Source organism: Chanodichthys erythropterus, chromosome 3 (assembly GCF_024489055.1).
Source record: "Chanodichthys erythropterus isolate Z2021 chromosome 3, ASM2448905v1, whole genome shotgun sequence".
In the NCBI taxonomy this organism is placed as follows: Eukaryota; Metazoa; Chordata; class Actinopteri; order Cypriniformes; family Xenocyprididae; genus Chanodichthys; species Chanodichthys erythropterus.
The window spans coordinates 54,823,268-54,850,102 of record NC_090223.1 but is presented as its reverse complement, the minus strand read 5'-3'; the positions used below and the strand labels follow the sequence as shown (position 1 = coordinate 54,850,102).

Sequence of the window (26,835 nt, the reverse complement as noted above, 5' to 3'; positions counted from 1 at the left end):
TGCATTTTGATTGGGAATTAACTCGTACTCGAACATATTAGGAATCGGACTCATTCCCAAGTCCACCCAAGTCCCATTCAAAATATTTCATGATTATTACTGCATGTTATTATTTCTGTAAATTGATGTTTGGTTGACATGTCCAATGATTGGTGATTATTTTGTGCGCAACTGCGCATGACTTGAGACTAACGTTAGTGCAAAGACAGCAGGACTCAGGTAGTAGCAGGAAGTTTGGATCATTTTACTGACTCGGATCTTTGAATCTCGTTCAGCAAAATGAACAAATCTTTTTTCAAGTCATTTTGTTCATTTCAGCAGAACTGAAATGTTAAATTTTAAATTCCCCAACACATACTACTTATCACATTTGTAATTAAAAAAATAAACTATAGGCTAATACAGCCATGAAGGCCAAATTATAGTAAAAAAAAAAAGATTGCTTAGCAGGGTTTGAGGCTATTAACTAACTATGTTAGTTCACCTCATCTCCAGATTAGAGTCATTCTTTCTTTTGTCACCTCACATTTATCATGTCTGTTCCCCAGAAAGATTAGATACCTTTCAAGAACAAATTTTCTGGTCTCGGTCTTGACTCGGACTCAACATAGTCTGGTCTCGACTACGACACTGGCACTAACAAATTTTAAGATATGCCAATACAAGTTACTTTCAGTTAAAACAGCTCAAGCATACATTTTAGTCTGGGACTAGGCTTAAGCCTTGTCTGTGAAACCAAGGGTATAAATTAGGACTGAATACAGTCCAGATTAAACTACGGACAATCTTGGCAGGCAGTCTGGTATAGCAGTGTTTCTGATATGTCTCATCTCTGTAATATTAGCTAGCAGTGAATGTTTCTGGGGGATGTTTGTGGATGGTGGGCAAACACTGTGTAACCAGAAGGCAGGTGAAACATTCTGACAACTTCCTCCCGGATCATTCACAAACACACTTCATATGTATTTACATTCTATTCAACTGGCATAAATTCGGTTGCTTTCACCATACATGGCTCTTCACTTTGGCTGCAGAGGAAAGGCACAAACAAGCATGTGCTGGCTTTTCAAAGCAATATCTCTCACAATACCTCTACCTTTGTCTTCCATTTTTCTTATGTTCTTTGTCACAGTGAGGAAACCAAAATAACCGCATCAGTTGTGTGCCGCACACCTTGTTACCATGGTGATCTCATGCATGTACAGAGACCATGTAGATGGAAACACAGATGCAGTGGCACAACAGAATTGCCATTTGTTTGAGACAAAGTATATAACAATAACAACATAAAAGTAAGGCCCTATGATTTCTGTGATCTGTAAATGCGTACGGAATCACGGAATCCAGTCATAAAAATGGAATTTACTGTATAATGCAGAAAGTCACTAATTAAATCAAAAGCAGGTCTGCACACTTAATCAAATTGTGATATGGTCTAGTGTCTGTGAATATTAAACTACAATAAAAATGCTATTTAAATATGAAGCCTGTTTTTTCTATGTGAAAGAGCGCTGCAGTTTTCGTTACTACACATAATGAAGCACGTATGACACTCGTGGTGTTCTCAGCATCTGCCTTCTCACTATAAGAGGACAGAAACACATTTCACCAGCATTTCGCCATTTCATTTGAGAAAACAGTTGTCAGATACACACAGAAACTCAAAGGCCTTCACCACAACCTGCCAAAATAAAAGTTTGGTTTAATTTTTGTGGAAATTTTGACAGAGATATATTACTATTTTATGTTAAGTAAAAATAACAAAGTAATAATAATGACAAAAATACAGATTATTAAAACATTACTTTTTTACAGAATATGTTTTACTTTAAACTGTAATCCTCTGTTGTGCAGCACTTTATTTGACAAAAATAAAAGGAATTGTTTAAATTTCATTTCAATACATTTTGAAAGAGTAATTTAATTGTTTTATGCATTCATTTGATTGCCACCATTTTTGATAAGTTTATTAAATCATAAAACCCAGAACCCAGAGAAATTAAAAGACAACACAGAATTTCTGAAACTATTTCTAGCACTATTGTTAAATCATTTCATGAAAAAATGTTTCATGAATTCGATTAATTAGACATTAAACCATTAAAAAGTAACAAATATTTGTAAAAAGATAAAAGATTTAATAGGCCATACAGAAGAAAAAAGAAGAATATCCTCTTTTCCATATTATTTTGTATTCCATATTCATAATGACTTACATTTAGGACCACAAGGCTACTGTCCCTATTTAAAATACATTTATTTCATGCTATGTATACTTCAAACCATTAACATATTTGTTAACATATTTATAAGAGTTAATGATATACCATAATAATTAAACTTTACCTGGAGTATTTCTTTATTGCACAATGCACATTTCTTAATATTACACCTAAAAAGTGTTTAATATCACTATTATTAAGGTTTGTATGATCTTTGCATAATATCAGTCTTTAAATGCAAGATATTTAAAGTGTACCTAAAGTATACTTTCAAAAGTTCCACTTTAGCACAATCAAATATAAGTATATGTTTAGTTGGACCTCAGCATTACTTCCACTCAATTAAAGTGCATTAAGTACAAAATTAATTGTTCCAATTTAGCAGATGTAGGTGTACTATGTATATCAAAAGTAAAATTGCAGAATATAAGCACATAAATATGTAAATGCATTTGCAGTATACTTACACAAAATAAATGTATTTCAAATACATTTTAGTATATAAATTTTTTCACTAGGTGTATTAGGGTTGTTATTTATTTATTTATTTATTTATTTATTTATTTATTTATTATGTTTGTTTGACAGCCCAGACCCTCATTCACTTTCCTTATCTGGAACAACCAGTGCATTCATCACCTTTTCTACTTTTGTGTTCCACTGCAGGAAAGTTATATGGCTTTGTAACAACATGACCCAACATCACTTTTGGGTCAACTAAATAAAACAGAATATGGCCATATTGAAGCAATTTATAAGAGGAGCCACACGTCTATGCTCTGAGCCCGCTCTCGAGTCAAATCTATGGCACTGGTAGGCACAGGGTAGGTTAGGCTGGTGCCTTTTATCAGGGCAATCCCTTGAGCCTTTGGCTTTGGGGCAAACAGAAAACAGAAAAAGGGAACCAGCCACATCCAGTTCAGTGCCTACAGCTACAGTTTGTAATGTTATTCATTTTGTCCTGAAATGACCAATCCCTCTGATGTTAAACTCAGAAGTTGCATCATCTGAGAAACCCTGAACACTCAAAAAGTGTGGAAAGTCTTCAGGAATGAGGTCAAACTAAATGAATTGGGAATATGTCTGTAAACGATACACAACTGGATTGAACATGACAAATTGTCATCCTCATATGAAACAGTAAAAGTATTCCTCTAAACTATTCCTGCTCATAGAACTTGGAAATAATGCATGCTCCATTAAAACAAAAGCCTCATGCAACAGTTACCTGAATATTTCCATCCCTCAACATTCTGATGGTGTTAACAAGTGAGTTGAGCTGATGGCTATGAGAGCTTCTTGTCTGGGCTGGTGCATGAAAAATCTACAGCAACAATAATGTTGCTAAATCTTATGTATTCCAGTGATTTTTTTTTTATTAGGGATCTTTTGTAGAAACAACCTAATGCCTGCTGTAGAAGAGAATGCACAGAATAAATTTGACCCACTGATAGGGCTGGGCGATATATCGAATGCTTTTGTCATGCGCATTTCGTCAGTAAAGCCGGTTCCCTGATTACCACTAAATCGCCATCACCTGCTTTCAAATGGAGCGGCATTTAATAGACAGAGCCATAGTTCACTGATAAGCCACGCAATATCGCGTTCAATATCGATGACGGTTCATATCGATATTGAACGCGATATTACGTGGCTTATCAGTGATCTACGGCTCTGTCTATTAAATGGCGCTCCATTTGAAAGCAGGTGATGACGATTTAGTGGTAATCAGGGAACCGGCTTTACTGACGAAATGTGCGTGACAAAAGCATTCGATATATCTCCCAGCCCTACCCACTGATAGCATTGTTTATTTGTACATGCTGTCTTCTGTGTTGTCTTAGAAGCCAATTTACAACAGAAATTCAGCAAATCTGGTATGGTGCAAGCATGTCTACACAATGAATGCTCACAATTAAAATGTTGAAATTCCCCAAATGAGTACCAAGTTATAGTGGATGAGTAGACAACCACACACTTTACTGGGACGATATAGCTTTGCTTCTATGCAATACAGACACCAGAATCACAGTATTTAAAATGAAGTTGCACTCGAATACACCACAACTGTAGATATATGCCTATGTATAATGTTGTGCTCAATCATTTGATAAATCTGCTGCTAAGATCACTAGAAATCTACACTAGCATTCTGTATTTAATTGTATTAACTGTGTCACACAAACAGCAATGGCTTTCTATGAGTCTCGTTTACATAGAAATAATTGTGATAATGCCTTAATTTTTAAATACGCACGTCACAGCAAATAAAAGTGCATATAGTGTCTGGTTAAGTTAGACTGCAGTAAATAAAATGTAGAGTTTTACACTGACATTCAGTGGCTGTAGTGATTTTGTACACTTTATGTGTATAATCTAAATTGATTTACAATCGATCTTTATGTTTGTTTGTAGTTGAGATTCTCAAACTAGCAAATACAAGATAATGTTCATGTATGCCACGAGGTATCACCTAAGTAAAAACGGTTTTCCTTCTTGGGATCCAGTTGAACTGGATGCAGTGATTAAAGAGAGATCCTGATCTAAAAATCAGCTTTGAACTTAAGTTTTCTTATTGCCAGATTTCGCTGAGGAATCTGCAGTAAAAGAGAAGACATGAAAAGGTCTGAATCCGGAGGAAATCAGGACAGGAAGCCGTGATTTGTAGAGCCGTTACTCCAAAGCTCCAAAGAAGAAGAAAGTACAAAGAACATCTGAGCATCAGAGGCACTGGCTGTGAGCTGCAGAGAGAAGGTTTATCTCGAGGAACAAGGCTCCCAGGGTTCTCTGTGGTGGATGGAGATTGGGTACTGTTGGCTGCACACACACACACACACATACACACACACACACACACACACACACACACACACACACACACACACACACACACACACACACACACACACACACACACACACACACACACACACACACACACACACACACACACACACACACACACACTCGCCACAGCCAGATAAACCTCCGTTGTTAACAGAGACTGGAATAAATTCACTTTTATCTTCCTTTCTTTTCACTAAGCGTCTGACGTTGGAACAATCTTACACACGATCTTATCGTTTCTGATATTCTGTTTCTTATTATTTTATTCCACACGCTCCTCTTCAAAAAGCCTGTGTCTTTCATGAAAACCCATTCATGGATTTAATGGATTTCTCTTTCCTTTTTCTCTGGACCTGTCTTCAAACTCTGGCTGGCCATTTCAGCAGCGGCTGACTGCCGAGGACAGCGTTTCTCTCACCATCAAAAGAATAAGAAATTTCAGCTTAGAAACATGCCAAGTCACTACAAATCTAAAAGCCTGAAAACTTCCAAATGAAAATAGCTAAACTTTTCTCTCTGAAACACACACACAAAAAGAAGCTCTGACGCAGTTGGGGAGAGATAACGTTTACCGGGCTAAACGTGCAAATGAAATCATTAGCTGCCTTTAAAGTATTCTGGCTAATAATCTGTGAAACCAATAGGATTTATCTCTATAACGTTTCTACTATCATGCAACATGGAAAAAAATAGTTTTTACATTTTCTGAAGAGAATGTCAATGCAGTGGTCCTTTCTTGTCTCCACGATGCTTGGATGCTGAGTCGTTGCCCACTAGCGTAAACCAAAAGAGCCTTCCATTACCTTTCTCCCAGCAACAGGGTGCCAGCATTGGAGCCAGAGTCCAATCTGAAAACTCTTTCCACAGAAAAAGATAGATCTGGGTCAGAAAAATCAGCTATGCACATCAGAGGCCAGGGTGGGATTACGTCGTCTTCAAGTATTGTATTCAAAAACAACAACACAAAACAAACCTAGATTGCTTTATGCAACTAGGAATAAGATTTATAAACAAAGTACTTAGTACTTAAGATTAGAGGTTTCTTCAAATCCCTTACAATAAATATGAGTAAAAGTGACTGGGATGCTTGATCACGGATGACTTGGATGTATTGGATTGCATTGAGGAGCTATGAAACACTGGCAAAATGAGACATGTGAGTGTGTGAGTCAGATTTTTGGTTAATCCTCAGAGGATAGAGCAGCTTTACTCTAGAGGAATGAGTTTGATGTTGTGCCTCTGGCCAGAGAGAGATCAGAGAGTCGGTTTAGCTCCTTTACCTTGCACTATAATAGCCTGGTCACTCTCACAGACCTACACTAACATCGTCTCAATAAGCCATAGTTATCTTTTTATGTATTAGTAGCCATGACAATACTTCACAAAAGTGAATAGTGCTTGAGACTTTCACTTGTATTCCTCTAAAGAAAGGATGTGAGTTTGGAATGAAACATGACAATTTTTATTTTTGGCCGAACTATCCCTTAATACACTTATATTTTCTTGCTAAATCTGACGGATAATTTATAGAATACATGATAATGTTCTTGAAGACTCAACACTATTGTGTGGAAAATTCTGTTGGTTAATAACTGTTCTCCACAAATGTGTCTTCTTCAAGGGGGCATTTATTGGTTTTAACAGAAAATATCTAAGATTTTTTTTCATCTTACTGGAGTCATTTGACATTGCTCAAAATGATTTAATTTTAACTAGGGCTGTCGATTTAATGCATTAAAATTATTAATGCATTTAACGCACTTGCCCCACCCCAGACCTATGTAGAGTAGATCAGACATTTCATACAGGTGATGGATAACTAATATGATGCAGGGCAACAACTCAAAGGAGCAATAGCTATCACACGAGTGCTGTTTTTCTGTACAGAATAGCACGAGTGCAAATGTCAGACTGATGTTAGACAACAGTTCAATAAATAAGAAGTTAATATTATGTTATTTTAGACACAATGTTGTCTGTTTTGCTCAATTTTGCCAATGAAAATATAAAGACAGAGCAGAACTGTTCGTCTCTGAGCAACACACAATGGCATTTCATTTCTAAATCTGCGCTTTGAATGAATCGGGTGAACCAATGATTCAATGGACCATTCATAAAGAGAACCATTTAGTTCACTCCTGAATGAATCAGCCATTTGAACAAATCGAATTAATGAATGAATGTATGAATCATTAAGACATTTACCGCCACCTACTGGCAGTTTTAGTTTTTTTATTTAGAGTATAATTTATTTTAAAAATTATTTCTTATTTCCATATTAAAAAAACAAAAAAAACAAAAAAACATTAAAGGTATTTCATCCAATAATGAAAATTTACTCATTTACACACTCTCATGGTCCAAAAGTTTTTGTTTAATAAATTTTATGTTGAAACAAATGAAATATTTCTTTCTGAAGCTACTTTTTGTAATGACTTTTTGATGCTTTACACAATAATGTCTTTTCCCCCCAAACTCTTTAATTCGGCATTTACAATATTCTACTTACGTAAATTGATACTGCAACAAAATTTTAGGGCTTGATTGATTTTATCCTTTGTGATTTGATGGAATCATTAAAAGTTGGCTATACTGGAAATTTGAGAGGCCCAACAAGCTATTGTTTTATATTATATATTATATTTTTAATGATATGCATTGATGAATCATGCACAATAAAATCATCTGGAAAGCGTATTACAAAAGTAAAAACTTCACTTTAAAAATAACGAGTCCCATTTATTGTCAAATGATGAATGTGTTAACTGCATAATATGTAACAGTATTAAAACATGAAAACACATTAACTCTGGCAGCTCTAGTTTGAAGTGTGTCAATCAGTCTCAGAGACAGACATTACTGAAGTCTCTTCAGAGGAGGTTTTCAGCCGCAGGTCAGGATGAGTATCAGATGAGGGGTGGCAGAAACAGAGACTGATTTTGTAAACAAGCCTTACGTGTCAGCTTGAGAGTGGAAAAGCAAGGCGCAGTTCTCTTCAGATGGGATTTATGTGCAGCAATGTACTCACATATGGTTCCAAAATGGAGGCCCAGGATTTATGAAGAGGCCAAATGGCACGCTAATGTGCCGCAGATGTCCTGGGGGAGGGTGCAGTCAGTGGTGGTGCATGTGTTTAATGAAAACTAATCGCTTTGATGGGCCTAATCAGGATTACCCTCTGATCAATACCACCTTTAGCCGGTTCCTGGCCAACCTGCGCTGGATTAAAGCCACTTTCCAGCCATCGTCTCTGCGGCTGGAATCAAGAGCTTTAAAAACAGAAAGGATGCAGGATTTCCGGTATAGTCGCCCAAGTCTGCTTGCTCAACCTCGAGCAAAGAGGGGCTAATGTGTATAATTAAATACTAACGTGATCTCTTCCCTCAGTGCTTGAGTTTAAGCCAACAAAGGCCATCAGTGAACATGCGTGAATGCGTTTGTGTATATTATACGCAACACACACATGATTAGGTGAGAAGCTTGTCTTGTGTATTCATTCATCTGTTTATACATTTATTTCGGTCTTGACAACTCTCAGGATATCGGTATGATAATTGAGATTGGCATGGTAATGCAAATAACAATGCTTATGTATTTGGTTTTGGCAGAAAAGATCTGCTACGCTGCCACTGCAGAGCAAGTACAGAGACTTGCTACTGCAAATACATTCAGAGACATTGCTGTGAGCATGTAAGATATGCAATTAACCCCCGTAGCAGATCTATAAAGGTGGAGCTGGGGAAGAAGGAAGGTTCTGAAAGTGTGCTGCAGACTGCTAACAGCAAACAATGCCAAATATTTGAATGTTTGAGCAGCAAGTTTATTGGCCGCTGATGCAATAACAACCAGGCAGCTGTACTGTGAAGATAATGATGTGATCGGTACCAAATGAGTTATAGACCCATCAGCCTGCATAGTCAGAGTTTCAAGCCAGAACTAGGTAAATGTTTATTTGTTGTATGCTCAAGGTATGGCTGTGATTTATTTATTTACTTTTTCCACCACAGTATGTAATTATATACAAATTCTTGGATTGTGGAAAGTGTGATGTGAATATTGATATATAATATTGATTGTGTGTATTGAAATGACGATGCGATCCTTGTTATAATGAAACACTAAATATAGTGGAAAAAGATAAAAAAAATAGTGAAATTACAAGGACTAATCTACACAAGTGTCAAAAAGTTGGCATTAACAGCATAATAGAGGCTTTCAGATGCAAACGGGTAAATAATGTTGTTTTGTGTGTTTTTCTCAAAATACTTTGGATGCATGTCATATTATTTATAACTTATCAGAGCACAGAGATGCTGAAACCAGAGATTCACACCAGAATCCATTAAGCATGCTTCTGTTTTTCAAATAAAACCAAATAATCAACACATTAGATGAATTCAACAGATGCACAAGTATCTTGGATGAAGCCTATGCGCATATATACAGATGTTCACTCTAACAGTAGATAGATGTTAATGGAGAAAATAAACCAAATATTATCCTCAAATTATCTAAAGATAATACTGCCATATAAAATTCCAAGAGTCTAAACTGCATGTAGTGTTAATGAAAACTTCCCAAACTCACCCGCTTTATTCGTACAATCCTTTTTTTAATGAAGAAAACATCATGGAATGACGGAAGTGTAAAATGAATGAAGGTTAATGTCATGAAGAACAACAAAAGATTATGATTTAGGGAACAGAACAAACAAAACTCTATTAATTAGCCACTCTAGATGCCTAGTATCCAAATTACATGTGCCATAACAACACCTTTCTACGATTTAAAATAATTTGGCAAAAAAAAAAAAAAAAAAAAAGGCTCCTCAACACAGCGATTTGATTGGCTATTTAGGTGTCGTTCATCATAAGGTCAATTATCACATTATTATCTCAATGATCTCAACACTGCTATCAAATCTGGCACACCATATTTGAATCGAATGAGATTTTGAGACAGAAAAAAAAAGTCTGATTTGGAATGACGCGGGTGAGTAAATATTTTTCTCGGTGAACTACAGCATGCCATGTGCAGTCAGGTGCAGATTTCGAATCCTGAAGGGTTTGAACCTACATCCTTTTCGGTTACCATCAGCCTATCAATCTGCCAGCGATTGGTCACTAATCGGAATACTGTCTCCCACCCAAAGTGTTGAATGTAGTAATATGCATATTGTGCATTTTTGTGCTTACTAGATTATCATGATGTTAGCCTAGCAACATGCTAATACCAGAATCTGTGGGAATCATAGATATTAATGTATAGACACCACATTAGCAACAGTCACTGATTACGACAATACATTTTTATGTTCGTCATGTTGGAAAGGTAAAGATCCTCTGGTTAACACATGGCGTTTGTCATAAACATCAGACAATCCTGCATAATATCAAAAGAAACGAGTTGGTAGTGCCAGAAATAAATCCTGCCTGTTCCACAATTCCTGTGACTTCACTTTTTTTGTAAACTCCAAATACAGTTTTCTTCAAAATGAATGTGTAATGACAAATGTTGTGAAGATTAGATCTTCACAACATTTAGATCAGATCAAGGCAGTCAATTTATTATACAATGACGTAAAAGGAATGAATTCAGAGGCATTTTCTCTACTGACTTCCATTCAAAGAAGCCATGCTGACCAATGCTTTTGATGTAGGCAGTGGCAGATGTATACGTATATGGCATTTATGTATTAATTTATCTACGGTTATGAGTAGTAGTTGAGTCTCTATGTGCAATGTGTGGGATGTGCCTACAAATATAGCATCCTATTTAGACAGCAGCTCATTAGAGTTTGGAAAAAGGGATGACCAGTCTGTCTAAAGGATGACCAGTCTGTCTGACAGGTCACCCATCGGTTACATTATATAAGTCATGTAGGAGTAACCATGTGGATTGTGTGATCAGAATTGCAACCTAGAATGTCAAAGAGACATTATGTCTGAATTGTACACAAACCTTCTCTTGGGCCAGCTCTCTTTCAGACTTGTGGGTTCTTTCCAAGTCCTGCCGCACCTGATCCATCTCGGCCCGCAGGCGGTCCAGAGCTACTTGCTGGTCCTGAGCGGACCGCTGTCGCTCCTCCTCGCACAGTACACCCAACTCCATCAACTGCTGTTTCCTCTGACTCTGGGCTGCCAGTAGCTCCTTCCGCAGAGAATGCACCTGGGCCTCCAGATCAGAGATGGTCTGGTGAGAAACACAAACAACGAAATTTGTAAATCCGTTAAGGTGAACCCATATATGGAACAGATGATGTGTTTATGGAATACTGAATCTGGAAATACAATGCTTATAAAAGATTCAAAGCGAAAAAAGAAAAGACAGAAGAGTCCAGATAGAGAGAGAGGATAAGAGAAACAAGCCAAGCAGGACCAGTGGAGCATTTGTGCCCATTCTAGCCAGGAAGAGGGAAACAGACACCACAGCCTCTGATCTCTGAGCCACAAGAGTTCAACATCAAAGCTCAGCATTCCATAAAGGTCAGCGGTTTGATTTAATGACCAAAATTAGTGCAAATCAAAGGTCAGTTACCCATGGGGACGAGGAACCGCTGCCATTTCTCATTTTAGGAAGATGAAAAACCTAATCGAGACCACTTACCAATGAGCTGTTGCATTATTGTGAAAGTGAGTGAAATAAAGTAGATGGATTACAAAAAAAAAAAAAAAAAGAGAAGAAATCAGAGGCATTACCACAGGAATTAGCCCTTGATAGACCGGAGACCTTGTTCAGTCTGACACACTGACCAACTGCTGAAACTTGAGTACAAAAGGACAGCATTATGGAATAGGTAGCTTTGCTCACTGCTAGTGGTAACTAGGGCAAAACATATTTCTAAGCCACCAAAACTGCATTTAGTCAAGTCAAGTCTTAATTTATATAGCACTTTTTACAATACAGATTGTTTCAAAGCAGCTTCACAGTGATAATAGGAAAATTAATCACTTCCATTGTAAAAATCGTTAATTATTAACTTAGGGGACTCTTAACACCATTTTAACTGAAAACGTTTAATGCGTTCTTGCCGTTCATTTACTTTAGTCTATGCACATTTGAATGTGTATGTGCAGACGCTTAGTCTTTTTTACAAAGTGACATCACCAAATTACTTGTCTGGGCAGCATAATACAGAATTATTAGTTGTTTCCACAGATCCATGCAAACTGGAATCATTTTGATAATATTTTATCTATACATAGGGAAAGGAAAGGGGATAAAGGTCTTTGCAGGGAATAGTTTAGTTGACACTTCAGGGCTGCGTTGTCATCGTGTCTAGGTGCAGGTCATTCATCTCATCTGGATAGGGCTGGGATCTGGTAGACTACGGTAAATTTGCTGAGTTTTAGACCAGCTGGAGTTTGTTTATTAGGCGTGCAGGGCAACTACCAGTAAAGAATGACAGTAATCTAGCCTTGAGGTCATGAACACATGAACTGTTCTGCATTTGTCTTTGTGAGCATATATCGTAATTTAGATGGAAATGAAGAAGATGGAAGAATGCGGTTTTACATATACTAGAAACGGGGCTTTCAAATGAATGATTGGTATCAAAGAGCACACCCAGGTTCCTAACTGACAACAAAGACTTAACAGAACATCCATCAAGTGTTAGACAGTATTCTAGGTTATTACATGCAGAGGTTATTGGTCCAATAATTCAAATTTTTCTTCACACATCAATCTTATCAAATCCCAGTTGATACAATCAAGTCATTATTTCCTGCTAAAATGTTTACTCAGATTATTCGAAATTATTTGGAAATATATCAGAATTACAATTTAACAGTGACTGAAAGATAAAGTTTGCCTTTGTTCTTCACATTTAACAACAGACTGTTTAGTGAATTATTCTCAACATGGCGCCGTTTTTTTCAAAATACCTTTTATTGAAAGATAAAGATGAAGAGTATGTCAGAAATAAAATGGAGCATCAGGTTACTGTTGGGGATTTGTCGTGTTAGGTTGACATCCAGTGTAGACAGTGTGACTGATTATAATGGGTTCTATTGTCTTTTGTTGCGTCGCGCCGTTCAGTGTTACAGTGTGTTTGTAATTAACGTCAAACCAGCGTTTAATGCTATTAAGACACCAAAAGTATCATTGTTTAAGTGTTGCTAATAAAATCAGTACATACTCGGTTGTTTCGATTTCTTCTGCCTCGGGCTCAAACATATATGGCTCTATTACAGCACTTGATATGGCTCTATTACAGCACTTACAGCACTCTATTACAGCATCTTGAGTATCAAAACACTTGACATAAAGTGGATACAATGTGATGAAGTTAGCCAATCACAGCTGTGGTCAAGAGGTAATGCACCTTGAAATTGAGGATGGAAAATGATCATTGTTTACAAATATTGGACCTTTTTTGTTGCAAAAAAAAACTTTGCAAACTTTATAAACTAACCTCGAGAAACATTACATAAAAACTGAATGAAACTGCATTTCATGACCCCTTTAAGTCTACATAAAATATGGTGTACTTTAACACAAGCTTGAAGCTAACAGCCGTATAAACAACAGCACACCCCGTCCATTATAATGAAGTGACATCTTGATATCAAATAATCTGTGCTCCCAAAACATTTAACCCTCGCACAGATGGTGGTGTGTGGTAGAGTCTGGCATGTTGGCAGTCCCTCGTCTGCACCTCGCGCTCCCAAACATCCCTGGGAGGAGACTGCTAAGTGCATCACGTGGCATGTCTGTCGGAAAACCATCTGAAGTTGTTTTGCGGCCACTTGGGGGAATAGCAGCGAACTTCAAAGCCATGTCACACAAACACCCAGATGCCAAGAGTGCGCGCGGGTCCAATACGGCCAGAGCAACGCAGCACCAGCCCACATGCTGCTGCAACGGCACAAAGCTATTAGATCTCGGCTCGGAGGAGCCTTTAATCTATAATTCCCTCTTAAACTGGACTCTGGGAAGAATTTTCTGATGCATCTTTGATGGGTTTGGACGTGCTTTTATGAAAAGAAGCTGAGAAACTAGCACAGAAAATGAAAGGCAATAACCACAGAGAATGTCACATCATATATGATGTAACTTCAACGGTTTAACAAAAGAATTTAATTAAAATGAAGTGAGAGGGATAGGAATGCAGGACAGAGTGTGATGTATTCTTATATTTAGGCACATATTCATTGAGAACCAAAATACAATAAAAAGAAAATATGAATACCCTGGCCAAACACAAAAACTGTGCTCACGGGGCTTGCAAATAGGCCCAGACAGGTTTAAATTTATGTGAGGAGCTGCACAACATCACCTACAGCACTTCCTCACAGAGGTACAGTACTTCCTGTCAGTGTCGTTCCACTACACTCTTAAAATTAAAGGTTCTTTAGAGGCATCTATAATTCCATGAAGAACCTTTAATATCCGTGGAAACTTCCCATTCCACAAAAGGTTCTTTATGGTCGAAAAAGGTTTTTTAGATATTTAAAATGTTCTTCAGACTTCAGGAAAAAAAAAAAACGTTCTTCAGAAAAATTGCTTCTTTTAAGAACTTTTCACTGAAAAAGAATCGTTCTTCTAGGGCATCAGTCCCATGCCATGCCTTAAAGGGCATTTACACTTAGTAGCAGAAAAAGATAGGAAGTAATTTGTTTTCAATGAGATAAGCCAATATGAGATGACTTGAGAGCAAGAGATGGTTTTACAGATTTGAACAGTTGCAAATGAGCAGCAAAACAATGCAGTGACTACTAATGGGAATAAAAGACAGTGAAGTTCATGTGATCCACCACCTTATACAACTGGATACAGTATTCGGACAGGAACGTTGCTCAAAACTCACAGTGACCTGTAGATTTAATCACTGTCGGTGTGAGTTCGCCTTAACCAAACTGATTTGCTGTATCAAAAGCTAGCTGTACACACTATGAGGATTTAAAAGTGGTCGTCATTTGCTGATGTCTGTGTAAAGAATGGGATTAAACACTCTGAAAAGGAGTGTGTATATACTGCAGTATGTACGTGGCCTCTGTGAAGTTGACATTAAGTGTCATTTAATCAGCTTTTGTAAAACAGTGAGATATCCCAAGTGCATTGTTCAGGTAAACCAAAAAGACAGAGTATGACCGTCCCTGTTCTTTTAAGGCCAATTCACAATGCGCCGACAGATGGCAACAGACACTTCATCAGGTTTGGTCAGATTAGTTTTTTACCCCCGTTGGCATTGAACGGCCCTCGTTTTCGATGATTGAACATTTTGATTCGGTGTTTGTTAGGTTGTGGAATGTCTGAGAAGTGATGTACTGTAATCTGGTGATTGTTGGCATTGGTCGGCGTCTGTCAGTGCAGTGTGAATCGGCCTTTATGGTGATTTTTTGAGGTATTATATGTTTGACATGTTCCTCAATTTGCATTTTCAAGGACTACAGCACCATTCTGGATGAAAGATGGATGGTGCGATCCAAATCTCTGGCTGAAATGCATTTGCATGTCTTTAAGAGTTCAACGTGAAGCCTAGTGAAAAGCTTCAGTGATGTCTGGCCAGAGATTAAAACTCTTTTCATCATCGAGGGCCCATCTGGTGGTGAAAGCCCGTCTGCTGGAGCCCATCTTCAGTGACCCATCACAGCTGGATGGACGGACTCATGATGGTGCTGTTTTGTTTTCCAGAGTTGAAAAGAGCAGCTGAAATCAAGACAATGTCATTAGATGACTGCTTAAAAACAGCCATGGTTTGGCAAAGTCTCTTGTGTCAACCATATGTTCTGAAATGAGAGGAAAAAGGATCTGAATGATGAATTGGATATACAGCATGGCTGAGTTGGATGAGTTTCCACTCTTGTACAAGAGAGTAAAGTGAAATAATAATGGAATAGGGCTACACGATGATTTTTTTGGTTAATATTGTAATCTAGGTGTGCATGATATTGGAAAAAAAACTGACATTGCAATATTTTGTTTTTCTGCAATATATACTGTGTTATGAAAAAAAAAAAAAAAAAAAAGAAAAATCACCGGATGAATTGAATAGCTCTATTTAGAAATAATTAATGATTTTTTAATTAGTGATTTTGTAGGTGAGTGAATATGCATAGAATATAATGAACAAATTACAAGCATAGATTAATATAATAAACAAAGATACAAATTAAATAAATATATTGCTTTAAAGCATTATATTTGCAGGTAAGTCTAACAGTATTCAGGTACAGAAATTTAATAATCAAATGTATAATAATACTGCATAGTCTCACTGTATAAATTAAACAATCTGTGTTAAAACAATCTCTTTGTCTTTTGATTAACATTCATGACATAGAAAGCATCTGGTCTTCACGTGCATCTGCATGGCTCTGTGTGTGTGTGCCTGTGCGTACATATAAAATCTGCACATTCAGAATTGAGTTCTTTATAGCATCTTTGTGTGCTCAAATGGTTTAAATTCTCTTGAATGTTTAAACTGACAGGACCTAAAACGCTCAAATGATAAACTTTCATTTTATGATGGTCAAGCTTTGCAATTAATCCAAGATTCATGTGTTTTGTACTGTGGTGTCTGGTCTGTTTGGATTAAAGTTCGCTATACTGGACATTGCACATCCTGCGATGTGACTATTGCGGATGCGCACATCACGATTTCGATGTTAAAGCAATATATCGTGCATCCCTTTTGAAATCACAAATATTTAACACGATTATTTCACAAAAGCAATATATACATCAAGTATATTTTGCTGCAAATAAAGATGCTATGATATCAATGCGAGTCTATATCTATAGTATTCAACTAGCCTACTATAGAAATTAATAATCAAATATAAAAATACAACACAGCTTATCCTAACAGTAACAATTAAACTTGCTTTGATTCTTTTTAAAGCTACTAAAGCTATTCAATCAAGAGCAGTGAGTGATTCTTTCTTTTTTTTTTTTTTGTTGTTTGATTAACATTAATGACATTATGGCAGCAGCTTTCTTAGGCTGCGGTCACTTTAAGACTCATTGCAGAGATCCAATATATTGATACACAACCTTCTCCCAACTGTTGAAATTCACTTAAAGTCACCATGAAATCACAATTCTTATTTTCCTATGAGAAATTCATCACAATAAGGACGAAAAGACTATTGTACCACATTTTTAAAAACTGCACTCTATTGGAGCTTCTGCAAAGCAGCCAGCCTTTGCCTAGATAACAGCTCTGAGATTACTTGGGCGGCATGACAATCCAAATGGCTGAATCCAAACCCCCTGCTGGTGCAAGAGACAACGTGACCGCCGTCAACAAGCTTGTTGTTTTTGGCACATCAGAAAGCAGGCCTGATCTCCTATGCCATGTCCGCCTTCATTTTCTATGTTCTAATCTCTTACTGGGGAATCAAGTTCTTTGAAAGTTTGACAGCTTCATTAACTTGCCAATCAGAGCGGTATGATGCTATACTCCAAGGATTTCAGATGTTCTCCCATGCTGTTTGAACTCCATGTTACATTAATGAAAAAAAAAAAAAAAAAAAAAAAAAACACAATAGTGGATCCGAATGGCAGAATGAAGCATCTGCACAGTGGGTCTAAATGAAATTAACTGATTCTCTCTTTTGTAAGTGTCTAAGACATTATAAGGGACCCATTATGCAAAATTAAAGTGATTTTTGGTCAACAGGTCCCCTTTAATGTCTTAGACACTTAAGTTACATGGTGTTAAATGTGTTTTGGCAATCTGTGTACACAACCACCCTATAATGGTAAAAATCCACCCACTCCCCTTTTTTAATCCCTATAAATCATAAGCAGTGTCTCAGATTAAGCCATTTGCAGATTCTAGCAATGTAACATCACATTGGTTAGGCCCCACCCACGACTGCTGACAGTCTCTGCCCTATTAGCTTAGCTCCTCCCCTGAGTGAGCTGTACACAGTCTGCCATGTTTATCTTCTCGCCAGATCATTTTACAGCAACATTCAAATAAAAAATGTATTCTTATTAAAGCTACTAAAATTATTCAGTCAAGAGCAGTGAGTTATTTTCTGTTTTTCTTTTGTTGTTTGATTCATATTAAGAGCAATAGGTACTGTATATTATGCTGCTTTCACTTTAATACACAGATCTAATATACACAAGCGATTTCTTTACTTGCTGTTTTGATCACCGCACCGTCTGACATCCAGCTTTCTGTGCACGTGCTTCAGATGTGTGTGCTCAGAAAGCCATATATCAGAAGTTTAGACTGATATGACTTTAAAAGCATGCAGATAATAAACTTTCATGATGATAAAGAACTGCAATGTCACGTGAGCGTGACCGCGATAAAGATGATAATCAAAACGAAACAGATGTGTTAGTTTTTGGCAGAGTATTCGAGGCACAAGCTGTACAGGCGCCGCCCTTTTCCGGAAAGTGGGGTGGGGAGCAGCAGCTAATTTCAGCATGTTTTTCCTTCCTTTCCTTCCAAAAATGGGCATTTACAACATGGTATAATAAATCATCTGTGGAGTATTTTGAGCTGAAATTTCACAGACACATTCTGGAGACACCAGAGACTTATATTACATCTTGTAAAAAAGGGCATTTCAGGTCCGCTTTAACATCTGTCTGGAGATCAAAACAAATGAAATATTCAGCAATTCTCGCAACAAATACAATCTATAAACAGATAATACATAATAATTAAACCACAAAAAATGTTGATTTATTTAAATTAGAACATCATGAAATATGGTTCAACCTTAATGTTATGAAGCGACCACTGATTCGAAACAAAAGATTCGTAAAGCTTCATATTCTCAGCGCTTCATAACATTAAAGTTGAACCACTGTAGTCACATGAACTGTTTTAAATAGGTCATTAGTAGCTTTCTGGGCATTTGAAAGTGTTAATTATCTTGCTGGCAATGGTGGCCTCACTGAGCCATCAGATTTTATCAAAAAATATCTTAATTTGTGTTCTGAAGATGAACAAAGGTCTTTTGGGTGTGGAACGACATGAGGGTGAGTAATAAATGACAGAATTTTCATTTTTGGGTGAACTAACACTGTAAAATAGAATTAAATACTTCTCATTTGTGATTTGATCTTCAAAAGCTATGTATATATCCAGTTCTGCAGCTTACCAATAACATTAGATCATTCAGCAGTAGCAACGCTCCCTAGAGACAAACAGTACAGCGAGCGATAAAACCGCTCATAGTGAACAAGGCTTAATGCGTACAGGCTAATAAAAGCCAAAATAAATGAAAGTGTAGATTTTAGATTTTTTCTGTATAATAATGATAGTGCCCAGAAGTTTTGGACGTGTGAAATGGGCATTAAAGCGCATATGGTCTCTGGAGTCTGCTGTGTATTGGTTTACTGTGCTAGCTGCAGGCAACTATATTTACTGAGAACCATCCTGATGTTCTGGTCTTTTCATCCTCAAACAGACAGGAACCCGGAGGGCGGCAGAGTCTAAGGAAACTAATACACAGACTCCAGTCCAGAGACGAGGGGATTTGAACTCCCTCATCATCTTCCTTCAGATCGATACAGCCCTCCACAGCCACGCATGAGAGGAGGGCTAAATCTAACACACCACTCAATGGAAACTGAATTTGGATTTGGACTTGTAGACAAACTTGAAGTCTCCAATGAAGGTTGTAAAACCAGATGTGCTGTGATTTCCTGCAACTAACAGGAAAACACACACTGACACGATGTAATGTGGGTTACAGAATGAGCTGTGACAAACCAAGGGTACAGAGCGAAAACAAGTCACCGCGACCTGGAACAAAAGCTCCCTGTGCTGTGAGAAAAGCTCGAGTCATTTGTTCATCTTGCACGCTCCTGATGTCCTGACCACATCAAGACATGAGTCTGAATGGCTCATCTTCATTGTGTGTGAAGGATGTCCATTCACACTGCCAGCTTTCCGCAGCATGTCCTCTGATGTATTCCAGGAAGAGATGTGAGTGATGTTACCCGTCACTGGATGACCCTGTACTGTCTGCTGGTGACGTGTGAAGGTTTATGGAATGTGAACTGACCTGACAAGCATCACCTCCAATAACAATCATTTTGTTTTACTAAAATTATTCTCTTTTAACTTTTAGATCTTTCGATTAAAATCACATGTATAGGACTGACTAGAAACAAGTCTTGGCAATTTTAAAAAATATATTTTACAGAGTGCTTGTTACATGTTATATGTACATGAGGCTTGAAATTCACACCCGTCAACTTTCCAAACGTGGGTGGATTTCAGCAGTGGCGTGTGTAACGCAGTCACTCCTACTAGCCACTTTGGCATGTTGAATTTTATATATAACAAACATTTTTCAATTGTAGTCTTTTAAAAAGGCATCTGAAAATATAAACTAAGTTCAAAGTAGTTTTGTCAAAATATAGATTTTTCAATACATATCGATACTGAAATATTTTTGTGTTCACACCCAAAGTGCGTGCACATAAAGCCCCCTATCAGTACATAATTGAGTTGTTTTTCGCTGCTTATTAAGCTTAAAGCGGAACTCAGTAAGATTTGCGAAGCTCCCCCTAAAGGTTCCTTCAGTGAATCACACTGTCGTAAATACTCCAAGCGCAGCTCTGGACTACAACGACTACAATGCTCACCAGCGCAGTAGTGAAAGAGGAGGTGGGTAATTTGCAAATACAGTACACTCGATGGAGGTGGGTAATTTTCAAAATTGTCTTATAAAGTCATAATATATACATTGTTTTTGAATTACTGTAAAGCATTTTGTCACTCTCGCGTGAACGTGAACATGAGGCGAGATTGTTTCAGGTCGGTGCAGCTCAACTTGCAAGTGCTGTTTTTTGGCGTAGATGTACCAGAGGGTGTTAGTGCTCGCCTCAAACACACCACTACAAGTCAATTAACCATCGTAGGGATGTAGAAAACTATTTATGAAGGTAAAAAAAGTTACTTAGTTCTGCTTTAAACAGTCAAATACACACAGAATAATGTCAAAATGCCAGTCTTGGTGAGTACACATTTAAATACAGTAAGTGAATGTAAACAGTTGAGAAAGAAAATGCACATGCAACAGTATAATGGAGCCGCACATCAGGTCTGAAAGTGACAGCAACCAAATTATGAGATAATAATAAAAATATCTATATGGCAGTTTTCCCCAACGGCATCAATGTCAAAACTGTGGCCAGTAAGTTGGATAAATAGTAGGATAAATGTCTATTGCGAGATGACAGCAAATACAATTTCTGTTCTCATTTGCTACAACAGCAAAAGAAAAAATCAATTATAGTCTTTCAATGATATTCCAAAAGAAGGACAAAATAAAGAAAAACAGCAGTCAGAAAAGAGCATTACGTGAAATTTGGCATCAGTCCCTCAGCTGTTGTATTAGAAACACCCTCACAGCAGTGTTATTTTTATTTATTTTTTTTGTGTAATTTACTGCTATGGTAATATAACACAAAGTATAGAGTTATAAATGTATATCTAGATGTGTGATGTTAATAACTGTAGAAACACGTCATCACAGTCTTTGAAAATGGTCTATTACATGCAACTGTAACACTAAACCAAACCCTAATCCTATAATAAGTACATGTTGTTAATTAATATTACTCGGTACATAATTGTACTCAACTCTAAATATAACTTTTAATTTAGTTGTTAACAAACAGATACTAATCAGTATCCAACTAGTTCAACACTGTAACATTGGCTCAGCCAATGGTGGGTCTATGTTTTTGTTTTTACCAATGGCATATTGGGTAGTGGTCAGAGAACCATTATTTATGCATGTCCAACATTTGAATCAGAATTCACTAAATTTGAAATCCAAATAATAAAATTACAGAAATACAATACAGGAAACGTAATAGCATATTTTTTGTATGAAGTAATGAGTAGTGGTGAATAGAAAAGAGCATTTAATTGCCAATGACATATCTAGAGCTCATGTTGACTTATATCTAATGAAATAAAATGAAATTAGCAGAAATTACATTAATGAATGTTGAAAATATAACTCAATAGGTAATGGACAGAACTGTGGTGCAGTAGTACACATGCTGGTGACATGCTGACCCCATTTACACCTGTCATTCATTGCAGTGGTCAACACAAAACATAGGTCTAACTTGTATTGTGATCTGATCACTCAAGCCGCATTCAGAGGTAGAGGTGCAATATTTTTGTGGTTTTATGATCAGATCACCTGAGATAGGTGACACAATTTCAATTCTGCCCTGTTAATTGCCCCAATTTACACTTACAATAACATCCTGTAACTCTCCACTATATTCCAGAAACGGTTGTTGTCGATTAGGTCATTTGTAGCCCGAGTCTGCGCAGTAGTGATCCTGAGGTGGAGCCGCGATATTAAGGTCCCGCCCAAATTGCCGCAGACTCATTCGCAAGTACAACTGTCAATCATGATTTTATACCCCGTTTTTATTCCATTAAATTAACTAGCTAAAACCAAATGAACAGTTTGGCTCGCGGCCCATTCAATTACATGGCAAGGGCGGGGCTTATGACCTATAGTGCAGCCATCCACCAAGAGGGTGATCGAAATGCTTTGGCTTCACTTTTCAGGCAGGAATATAACAAATTACTGTTTGAATCTTCCCGAATGCAACACTGTGATTGTTATGTGATTGGATCAAATTCCAATCTTCCAATCCCTTCCACGATTTTCATGAAGAACAAATGATCAGTTATGCTTTGCACTCTATTCTCGGGAGGATCAAAATTTAAAACTTCCGGTTTTCAGACTGTTTTCATGAGTTACTGACGTTCCCAAGCTACCTGGACAGCTGTGAAAAGGAGGGTGCGATTTGTTTTAAATGAGTTTCAAGCCCATAATGTAAACAAGTAACGGCAGCATTTTAGAGGCAGAACGGGCAAGTGGGTTTAAGGTGGACTGTGAACAACATCACTATGTCTGTTACGCTCCGTGATTCAAAGATACGCCTCAGTGTTTTGAGAGGCTCAGTTCACAGTAAACACTTTCCAGGTGCTCCGAGTTTGGATCATTTATAAACACACCGACTTCTCTTTTTTTTTGGGGGTGTATTGTCGAGCTATGCTGCATAAAAACGCAGAAATTAAGACAGAACTCTACAGAATAATTTCAATTCAAAATAAAACCATATAATAATTAGTATTTAGCTATTATTTTAGGTTTGTGGTCAAAACACTCATTTTCTAGTAGTTTTCTTCAAGCTATCTGTAGCTGTTATGACACTCTCCAAATGCACAAATTCCCTCAGAGCCTGCACTGCCTGTATTATCAATAACGTTGTTGAGATGATTACAACAACTACACAGAAATGCAGAGCATCCTATAGGAAGTCACTCATTCTAATGGCACCATGGGTGGAAAAGTGAGTAAAAATATGGCTTGAATAATATAAACCTTTGAGATATTTGTAATGGTGCAACAGTGGGATTTATGGTTAACTATTTTATGCTCTTCACACAACAGAGCTCATTCACTGTGAAGTGATATTCATCGTAGCCTAATGAAACTCTCTGAAGTGTAAGAGAGGTGTAGGAATATTCCAGGATCTTAAAGCTTTAGAGAGTTTCAGCGGACTGCTCTGAGATTTTCTATTCCAAATTTTAGGCTTCTCAAGAAAGTAGAAGTAATACTAAATTATCACAGTGGTGAAATTTTGTAACCTTAAAAGTCCAGCATTGCAATTTTTCAACACTTTTCTAAAATCGTAATCCAATACATCATCAATATCAATACTTGGGTCCCTGAGGGTTGAGGATGAAAAAGTTATTTTCTTCATAAATAGCATTAAATTTCATCATCACTCTACCTGTCAATATTCTTGCAAATATTTCCTGGGATCTTTTCAAGTCCATGAGTTTCAATCCTAGTGAGTTAGAGAGGGTTTTTTGGAATGGAGATTTTTTGGGCCATAGAGGTTTGATGTACTTCTTGGCCAAAAGTGCATCATTGAATCACAGAAGAGAAACAGATCAGCCAAACCACAAACCTCTTCCTTCGAGTGCCAACTACCTGCTGATGAAGGACGTGTCCACTGGATCAGGCCACTTGAGATGCAAGCACTCAACAGCACTGAGGTTTTTTTTGTAAAACATGATCTTCCTTGTTTATCATGACACTGATAAACTCTTTTGAATTTTTTTAGTCAGATAATTGATCATCGACATCAAACTACTACTAGCATTAATGTAAATAAATAAATTGTTGTTTCCATTTGCTGAGGAGAAAAATTTCACTCAAAACAGAAAACCCCCCATTGAATGTAGACCAATATTATCAACATATATTTTTCGCTAATATATCAAATCAGATTGGAATTTCATCATGGAATGTTATGTCCTATGCGGCATCAACAACTCTGAACTTGTTTCTCTTGCTAGGAGCCAATAAATATGGTTTAACCATGCTGACAATTTACATTTAATCTTGGGGTTTGATGAATCCACTGAATCCACAGTTGGGGGCTAGTCTATCAAATGGCTTCCCACAGAGATCTCACGATAGCCAGGTTGGAGAGGGAAGCGGTGGACGGGGCACTTGGCACAACAGGCTCCAGAAACCCGCTGATGACCAAAATGGAGGTCTTACGGCTAAAGAGCTCATTAATACTCTCTAAATAACATATGCCTGTTGCAGCAGTTTCAGATGTTAGAGAATAGTGCTTATTAGCAGATAAATGCTACCAACACCGCAGCAAAAAACCCAGCAAATAGAACTGTACAACTCAGTGGTGGTCCACAGACAACTAACCCCAATATAAACATCCCAAGAAAAGAAGAATGCACCCTACGGTTTGCAATAAAAGGCCACAGCCACAATGGGCTGGGAAATTTACCTTCTTCTTCCGGCAGCCTGTGGTTTCAGCCGCTTTTTCAATGAAAATGATTACATTTTCAATGAAATCCCGCAGAGGAAAGTTGCACATGAAAAATAACGGCCAAAAAGTTTGCATTTTCCTAATTTAATCCTTTTTTTTTTTTCGCACTGCATACTAAAACATGACAACAGTGTTGCGAAAAAGTGTGCGAAATGCAAATTTTTAAAAAAGTACCTTCAAAACAAATTTCTATGTAATGGAACGTGCAAAAATATGATAATGTGATAAAATTCACAGAGTAAAAAGAATAACCATCAACTGTAACATCCTAATTAGCAAAACAAAATAGTGACAGAAAGCGCCGGAAAGGAAGAGACCCCCTACCTGAGCGTCGCGCTTCCTCCACTCCTGGGTTTGCGTTTGCTGCTGGACCATGGCGGCCCTCGCCTGCTTGTCCAAACTATCGATTTCCCGCTGGTGGTCCTGGACCAGGCTGTCCTTCTCGGCATTGTGTGTCTGGAGTAGGTGCGTCCTCTCCTGTTCATGCTGCAGTTTCAGTTCCACAATCTGATTGGACAACAAGGAGTAAGACTTCATCAGCGGAACATCCCTGTCGTCATGACAACTTGTGCATGGCTCAGCGAAAGAAAAAAGTTCAAGGCTTGCCTCACAACACAAGAAGCCTACGCAAGTTTTTGCATCACTATGACCTCACATGTTGCTGTCCTTCCACTTTTGTGCTAATTATGACAAGCTAGCCTCTCTTTCAGCTCTCATTAGAAAAAAAAAAATTTGTGGCACAGAACTGGGCACATTAATTGGCTTAAAATTATGGCCAATATCATCATTATATGCTGCAAAGAAGACGAGGAAGCAAGAAGTGAACAAAAAAAGAAAACTGATATTATCCAATTTCAAATCTTTACCTATAATCCCATTTATTCCAACAGACTGCTCAAAAAAAAGAAGAAGAAAAAAAGAAACACTCCTCATTCATTCAATTTGAAGTTTCTTGTCTGTCCATAATGTCATGATGGACACACCGCAATGTTAATAACCACTTACTGTTACTTCTGAGTCCTTTTCCGAAGTGTTGCGCTTTGTCAAAGATGGAAAATTAAGAGCCTAAAATATTCCAATCCGCACGGCATCCCTGCTAACACTTATTCAGAAAAAATGTGGTCAGCATTGAAAGCAAGAAGGAAAATGTTCAAAGAACACAAAAGCTAGCAGTGGCATTATCTCGCTGACTTGCACCTGCTGTGCGGTGAGTCGAGCCTGGCGATGAGAGGCAGCGCCCAACGGTTCCCAAGGTCCGTTCCCACTCTCCTCTGGATGAGAGATGGTGACCTTGGCCAATCCGGCCCCCCGTCTCCCAGTTAGCCTGCAGTGAGAGGCCTGGTCCCTGCAGTTTTCAAGCTAATCCCCCCACATTGTGCAGCTCGGCACCCTACCTGGCCTGCCAGCTAGAGGCTGCTGTGATGCTATTGAGTGTAGGTGATGAATGGGATTTCAGCTCCCAGCCAATCAGGCACAAGGCCACAAAAGACGCTTCAAACAGCCCCATGGCATTTCTAATTTTAGTGGATTTTGAAGAAGATGAAGTAAGATTTGGTAAGGAGATTCCTCATTCTCCGGCTTTATCGATTTTGCCCTTCAACACTGTAGAGGAAGAGATGTGGATGCAAGCAGACATCTCTAATAGGGCGAAACTGAACAGCCAACAGAAAAAGCCTCAACTAATTGATCAGGGACCGCTGAAGGATGCAACTCTCCAGTCTTAAAGAAATAGGACAGATTTCTTCATAACACACCATGCATTAACATGCTAAACTCGGGTAAACATACAGATCTCTGCTGGTAGTTACACTATAATCCAACCACCCAATTTGCTATATATACACGTCATGACAGATGAATAGCCCGTGATCAGTGATTACCTTAGTTTAAAGCTCAGCGTACAGCTCGCTGTGATGGGTTGAACCCGTCCCACAGCACA

General features: G+C 37.8%; 1 protein-coding gene across 3 annotated transcripts in view; it reads right to left on the bottom strand.

Annotated features, from left to right (window-relative positions):
* cep112 (centrosomal protein 112) overlaps window positions 1–26,835 on the bottom strand; it is a 188,800-nt gene that overhangs the window by 64,161 nt on the left and 97,804 nt on the right. For all 3 annotated transcript variants that reach the window (XM_067377460.1, XM_067377469.1, XM_067377478.1), the window contains 2 exons: window positions 25,221–25,403; window positions 11,031–11,261 (listed from right to left, as the gene is read on the bottom strand). In XM_067377460.1, coding sequence (XP_067233561.1) covers window positions 11,031–11,261; window positions 25,221–25,403 — 414 coding nt within the window. The remainder of the gene's footprint in view (window positions 1–11,030; window positions 11,262–25,220; window positions 25,404–26,835) is intronic.